General features: G+C 36.5%; 1 protein-coding gene across 1 annotated transcript; it reads right to left on the reverse strand.

Annotated features, from left to right (window-relative positions):
* Positions 1-2,489: 2,489 nt before the first annotated feature.
* On the reverse strand, positions 2,490-5,735 carry MS3_00003515 (uncharacterized protein). Its single transcript, XM_012938271.3, has 2 exons — positions 5,636-5,735; positions 2,490-4,891 (listed from the first exon to the last, which is right to left on the reverse strand). The coding sequence occupies exon 2, from the start codon at positions 4,850-4,852 to the stop codon at positions 3,866-3,868; it is 987 nt and encodes a 328-aa protein (XP_012793725.1). The 5' UTR covers positions 4,853-4,891; positions 5,636-5,735; the 3' UTR covers positions 2,490-3,865.
* Between the last annotated feature and the right edge of the window lie 2,040 nt (positions 5,736-7,775).

The raw sequence follows: 7,775 nt of genomic DNA on the forward strand, positions 1-7,775 counted from the left end.
CAACTGATTTGTTCATGCATATCAGTAATTCCATAAAGATATACAGTACTACACTCAAGATTTGTAAGAATCGAATACGACCCACATAACCACATTCTCATACGATCCAAATACGTATCTAACACAAACTAACTGATCAATGAGAAAATTCAAGATGTCTCACTACTGCACTCATATTATGTAGACCAATGGGATTGGGAGATCATTATTCAAAGAGATGAACGAAATGACGGAAAATTGGAGCAAGTAGTTGAGAAGATATATGACTCTATGAAAGTAACTGAGAACATTTTGATATCGGCATACCCAGTGTTAAATCGCAAGTTACCGGAAAATATTAAATTCATTACAACGCAAGAATTAGAAGATATCTACCCCGACAAAAACCGGCAGAACGTGAATATCTTGCAGTTAAACAGTATGGTGCTGTTTTTCTCAAACAGATCGGAAAGCTTCTGAAATCCAATACGATACACGACAATCGAGCCCCAGACTATGATGACTGGGAATTGAATGGAGATATACTAGTTTATAGTGAACACGACGATAGATGTATAGAATTGTCATCAATGGGTATCCGAGTGGATGAGTTGTCAATGGAGAGACAGTTGAAAGAAAGTGGTTGTGAAGCACGTAAACAGCTTGAATATCATCAAAATGTTCTGAATGGTATATATCCATTAACGATAGGTGGTGGAATAGGACAGAGTCGATTGTGTATGTTCTTTATGGAGAAGAAACATATTGGTGAAGTGCAAGTTAGTATATGGCCTGAACACGTTCGTCGTGAATGTGAACAGAATAATATATTTCTCCTGTAAACTGAACGAAATCATTTTCTCTCAGCTTTATTGTTGAAAAGAATGTGAAGTGCATGAATATTAATTGTATGTATGTTTTCATAAATGTCGTCCTTTCAATGTTTGTGTGATTTTGACTTTCTTGTGTTCTCGACTATGATAATGGCGAAATAGATACTGTTTCAGCTAATCGTTAAATGAATGAACAGACTTTCCACGTAATTTGATTGTGTGCAGAATACTTTTCAATTCTGAAGTTGATAAATTCGATGATCAGCTCTACAGATCGATCTTTATGAGATGTAGATTTCTTCCTATCTCTCACTAATGATCGAGCAAGCTTAAAACTCCAAAGCTAGCAGGTTTGGATAGAGATCATCAAACGAATGATGTTAGATCACCATGGAAAACCTAGAAGCACTGAATGGGCGTTTCGTCCTATTGTAGGACTCTTCTGCAGTACGCATACATGACTCCCCTCGCGCGATTCCAACCCAGAGTCATGGGTCTCGCACGTAAACGAGAAACCTCCAACGCTGTTAATGTCTAACCTCAAAAAATCCATGAAATTGCGCGATCACCGTCCATTGTACTCAGGTGTTGTAGTGGATTGACACTATTCTCAATATTTTCTTTGGTGGGTTCCGAGCTGTGGTGGATGGAGACAGGTTTCCTGTGGATATTGACAGAATCTGACTAATTCGGTCTGTCGTTTGTGACTAGCTGATTACTACTAAGTGACGATATAGTGTGTGGAATCGCAAGGTGGAAAGCGATTATATTTCTCATTCTCTCCGTTGTACCAATGGATTGGTAGTATTCTCACTAACATTTGTAGACATCCAGGTTTCCTCGATTCAACCAACCTCCATATTCATGTTAATGACAGTTAGACGAGAAAGTTGCAAAGTGTGTAGTGCTTCGGTTCGACTGATCACATTTTACCAAACTATAACAAGGGATTATCGAAGCTCTTACCACCCATGAGCTCAAGCCATAACTATACATACAAAATAGTACGTCCTATCGTTATCATTACCTTGACCTTTATTATTATTATTATTATTGCATTTCTCCCCTTACGTGTGTCTTAAATCCTCATTAGTTTATTCATAATTGCTCATGATATCACTTTATTGACTTTTACACGACCATGACCTTTAATTATTGTAACAAAAATATTTGAATCATCCTACTACATTCAAGTTCTAACTCGTTACTAACTTATTAAGTTGATTGTTACTAGTTATATTACGTAATCTAGTATTATAATCTTTCTATTACATCATCTTGGTTATTCCATGTTCACATCTCCTTACGGAACTAGTAGTTTAAACAAAAAACTGTTTCTTTACTTATATTTAGTGACAATCATATATTTTAAAACAAAATAATTGGTCAGTACAGTAGATAACAGAATAATATTTTCAGACCTAATGACAGTTGCATGACCAGACCTACACACAGATAAATCGATGTACTGACTTTAAGGTTTATTGGCTAAAGTTTGATTTCGATAGAACAATGAGGAGATGGAGTTGATCTGAAAAAATGTGATGTATTTGCGCTATACATTTCGAATAATCTGGTCACATATATACTTGTCAAGGCATTTTTATATGAAAATTAATAAAGGTCAAACAAGTATATGTGTGACCAGATTGTTCGAAATGTATAGCGCAAATACATCACATTTTTCAGATCAACTCCGTCTTCTCATTGTTCTATCGAAATTTATAAAAGGGACTAATTGCTTTAAAAGTTTGATATTGAATAAAATGAAAGATGAGAAACTGAGAGGTAGTTTGAATGGATTGTGTGTATATAATCCAGTTTTCTCATCATCCGAGTGACGTAAAGATGCCACGAGTATTCGGAGTTTGACAACGCTTTAACCAGTAACACCTCTTATAATCTAAATATACCATCCCAGTCGAATCAGAAGTGAAGAGGTTCGAGGATATAAATATATATTGAGGAGCAATATATCTGAGTTGGCTAGTTGTTTTAGGAGATGTGTAGCACGGCGTACCCACTCGTGATCTGGTGCGGATGCATGACCGAGGACATACAGCTAGATGAGTACAGTAAAACGTATGCGCTCAGCATCATATGTCGAACACTTACAGAGCAATTGTTTTTGCGAATTTATTTACCACTACAAAGCAAAATATACTATGAATAGTTTTTGGTTTTCTCCAAATCGTATAGCCGTATGGTCTGAGTGGATCCCATAACCAAAATTAAGTTTACTTTGCACATCACATCAATTCAGTGATATTAAAATGATTTGCAAAAGCATAGATCCAGAATGCCAAATAATTTTCTCGATCTATTTTGATTCACTTATGAGAAAATTAAGCAATCCATCTAATTAATACACAATGTGTTCCTAGTCGATGCCGCCTTAAACGTTCGGTTATGATTTTATGGTGTTGTGAATTTTTAGGATAGAAACAATTGATCACTTTCAACACATGGGCTTCTAATATACATGCTTCGATACGACTTAGTTACACCCTGATAATATTCGATAAGGAACACCATTGTTATTCATCAGTCTAGTCGAGACTCCTCAGCTAGATGAGCATGGATCTCGACTCAGTTATGATATTCGTAGTGCGACTATACATTGGAACCTATTAGTTTGTTTGTAAAATAGACGTAGCAGTTACTTATGCCAGTTGCAACGCTTCATTGTGAAGATGAGTCGATAGAAAATTCTGAATCTAATGTTTCTATTTGTTATCACTCAATATAAAAACACCACAATTCAAAGCATCCACTCAATACATGTAGTGTTATGCGCAAGTGAATTTAGTGTAGTAGTGATATATAGACAATAACTCACTCACACAATCAAATTACGTGGAAACTCTATTCATTCATTTAACGATTAGCTGAAACAGTATCTATTTCGCCATTATCATAGTCGAGAACACAAGAAAGTCAAAATCACACAAACATTGAAAGGACGACATTTATGAAAACATACATACAATTAATATTCATGCACTTCACATTCTTTTCAACAATAAAGCTGAGAGAAAATGATTTCGTTCAGTTTACAGGAGAAATATATTATTCTGTTCACATTCACGACGAACGTGTTCAGGCCATATACTAACTTGCACTTCACCAATATGTTTCTTCTCCATAAAGAACATACACAATCGACTCTGTCCTATTCCACCACCTATCGTTAATGGATATATACCATTCAGAACATTTTGATGATATTCAAGCTGTTTACGTGCTTCACAACCACTTTCTTTCAACTGTCTCTCCATTGACAACTCATCCACTCGGATACCCATTGATGACAATTCTATACATCTATCGTCGTGTTCACTATAAACTAGTATATCTCCATTCAATTCCCAGTCATCATAGTCTGGGGCTCGATTGTCGTGTATCGTATTGGATTTCAGAAGCTTTCCGATCTGTTTGAGAAAAACAGCACCATACTGTTTAACTGCAAGATATTCACGTTCTGCCGGTTTTTTGTCGGGGTAGATATCTTCTAATTCTTGCGTTGTAATGAATTTAATATTTTCCGGTAACTTGCGATTTAACACCGGGTATGCCGATATCAAAATGTTCTCAGTTACTTTCATAGAGTCATATATCTTCTCAACTACTTCCTCCAATTTTCCGTCATTTCGTTCATCTCTTTGAATAATGATCTCCCAATCCCATTGGTCTACATAATATGAGTGCAGTGGAGAGATAACTTCATCACGTCTAATCGCATTCATGTCTGTGTAAATTCCATCGTATTGATTTAGTTTATATTTGTGTAATGCCATACGTTTCCATTTGGCCAGGGATTGATTAATCAATGCTATCTCACCAGATTTAACATCGAACATAATTGCACGTTCCACACCGGATAAATCATCTTGTAATCCACTGTTGGCCGGTACAAATAGTGGGGCAGATACACGTAACAAGTTTAGTTTCGCTGACAATTGTTTCTGGAAACAATTCCTAATAAACTTGATTGCTTCTTGTGTTTTCTCAACATCCAGTTTTGGCTGATACTTTGACATTACAGTGATTAGTTGTGAAAGCAGCGGTTATTTGATCAACTAAAATGTAAATCCCAGTAAAAACATTAAAATTCAAATCATGATCTCGTCGAAAAGTTAAAAGAGAAGTAAGATCTTACTGGACTGAAATATGCTATACATGTATACATGTACAGAGTAGAAGGATACTACAAATCAACGCATTAGTTAACAATAATCTCATACGTTAATACATATGCGCCATTCAATCAGTAAGTTATTCACTGTCTAGACAAGGCAAATGGATTTAGATAGTAGAGGGAGACTGGTTGGATTGATTATACGGTACCACTGACTGAAATGATTCTGATAAATGAGGTGTGAATCCCTCACCATCACTGGCCTCGACTTGCAATTGTACATAAAATCAATTTAAAAGATCATAGAATGCAGGTCATCACCCCTAGCAAATTAGGCTTACTGTTTTCAGTAACCGACTAAGTAAAAACCGTTTGTCAGAGAAGTTACCCGAAATAATATAAAAACAACCTTAGTGTCCTCCACAACTTCACTAAACATTTCTCACTGTTTATTCTTATTAAGGCCACAAAATAAACAAAATGGTACAATACATGTAGTGAATTATATGCTAATTATAGTATAATCACAATTAAAATATTATTTTATTCAACTAACTCCTATTCATCGCTAACTCTTCTTCACAAGTGATTTATATAAAGACACTGGGAATTTAAATTTGGAATATTCAAACACGAAAAGTATCCGAAATAAGTACGATGGGAAATTAATACAGCAGTAACTTACTTTATCAAAAATAATTGTCTGACCTCAAGTGCATTGTTTTTTTACTTATATACAGTGACAACCATATATTTTAAAACAAAATTTCATCAGCTTAATAATGATTGGTCAGTACAGTAGATAACAGAATAATATTTTCAGACCTAATGACAGTTGCATGACCAGACCTACACACAGATAAATCGATGTACTGATTTTAAGGTTTATTGGCTAAAAGTTTGATATTGAATAAAATGAAATATAAGAAACTGAGAGGTAGTTTGAATGATTTGTGTGTATACAATCCAGTTTTCTCATCATCAGAGTGACGTAAAGATGCCACGAGTATTCGGAATTTGACCCTGAGACGTGACCAGCCAGAAGTTTAAGCTCAACAAGTTTGTCGTTGGTAAAGACTCTTCTGATAGCTTATTATGTTCAGCAGCATCGGGTCGTTTTTCCTTACTATATTGGGGCGATGTGGTACAATATTGTAATGAAAAACAGGTACAATGAAAATTTCGATTCATCGTAAATTTTGTCGTTTTTCTCATTTTTTCCTACCATCCTGGAGAAGAAAAGAAGGATATATAAGTGTCTGCCGAATTATACTTGTACGTGCGTAGACACAAAACTGGCGAAATAAAGGAATATAAACTTATATACATGCATTTCATAAACACGCAATAGCGTGAAAAGGATTTTCGCAAACTGACGTTTTGGTTGTTTTCTGAAAAAAAACATATAAGCAAACATGTTAGCAACAAAAATATTCTTTGTTTTTATGGGATAAATAAATAAATATATATATGCTTAGTAAAAGTAGTTTTTTGACACAGTAATACAAATAAAGAGACGAAACAAAATGTTATGAGGTGTCTTATGTGCAGTAATCGTTTAAAAGGTCTGGACACCCTACTCTTCTCCCAGAACGCGTTGTTCTAAGTCGGTTGTCAGATACCACCGAAGTGTCGTCGTGATTATTGATTATCGGGTGAGGTATTGTAATTGTGAAACTCGCGTCGTTCGTTTGTATTGAAGGAAAAGTGCCTATAAATACGCGGCTTTGAGGCGGTCGATATTGATTCTATCGTTAGTTCCGTTCTTCTTGGTAATATGGTACTTACGTTCATGCCGAAGAACTTTGAAGGGTCCTACGTACGTCGTTTCTAGAGATCGTTGACGTGAGTCATGACGTACAAAGACGTGTGTACTACATCGTTGGGCAGGTCGAACGAAAACATCAGTTGATTGCAGTCGAGTAGAAACAGGTTCAACTGAACGCATTGCGTCTGTAAGCCTACTCGTGTAGGAGTTTGGGTCCATATTCATTGAAGAAGATGAAGGATCCACAAATTATCCAAGAAGTCGGAATATCGTTCCGTAAACGAGTTGAGCTGCCGTGTATCCAATGTCAGCTTTCACTGCATTGCTGATACCGAACAGAACGAGTGGAAGAGATTCGGTCCATCGTGAAGCGTTTGCAGCTGAGAGTGAAGCTTAAGCTGTTGGTGAAATCGTTCTATCAACCTGTTTGCTTGTGGGTGGTAGGCGGTCGTTCGGAATCGCGTAATTCCTAATAGTGTATTCAGAAAACTGAGAAGTCCAGATTCAAACTGGCGTCCACGGTCTCTAGTGATAGTTGAAGGACAGCTGAAGTTTGCTGCCCACCGTTCGACGAAGGCGTAGTCCACTACTTCAGCAATAATGACCTTGATGGGTACTGCTTCTGGTCATCGAGTGAAACGGTCTACACAAGTTTAGAGATAAAAATATTCATTTGCATCTGGAAAGGGTCCTACCAAATCCAGATGAACATGGTCGAAATGAGTGTCGGGAGTTATGGATGAACCTAAGGGACATTTGATGTTTCTAATCACCTTAGATTTCTGTCAGCTTACACAGGAACTTGTTCACTCCTTCACGTCTTTATTTATATCAGGTGAGCAAAATTGTTCTGCAGTGGGCTTGGTGGTTGCCTGAACACCTGAATGAGAAAACTTGTGCAACGTATTGGAGACGCTGTGTCCGTAATTTTTCGTCACTATTGAACGATCTCTACCTGTGAATGTGTCACAGTAACGTTTTTCACCTGTTCCCGTCTGTTTAATACACTGTTTCATGGTTGTCGAAGATAACTCGTGGTTAAGATCAATGTCTTCTT

Source organism: Schistosoma haematobium, chromosome ZW (genome assembly GCF_000699445.3).
Source record: "Schistosoma haematobium chromosome ZW, whole genome shotgun sequence".
Lineage (NCBI taxonomy): Eukaryota > Metazoa > Platyhelminthes > Trematoda > Strigeidida > Schistosomatidae > Schistosoma > Schistosoma haematobium.

Coding starts and splice junctions, on each gene's coding strand:
- MS3_00003515 (XM_012938271.3), bottom strand. CDS start 4,852: ATGTCAAAGTATCAGCCAAAACTGGATGTTGAGAAAACACAAGAAGCA.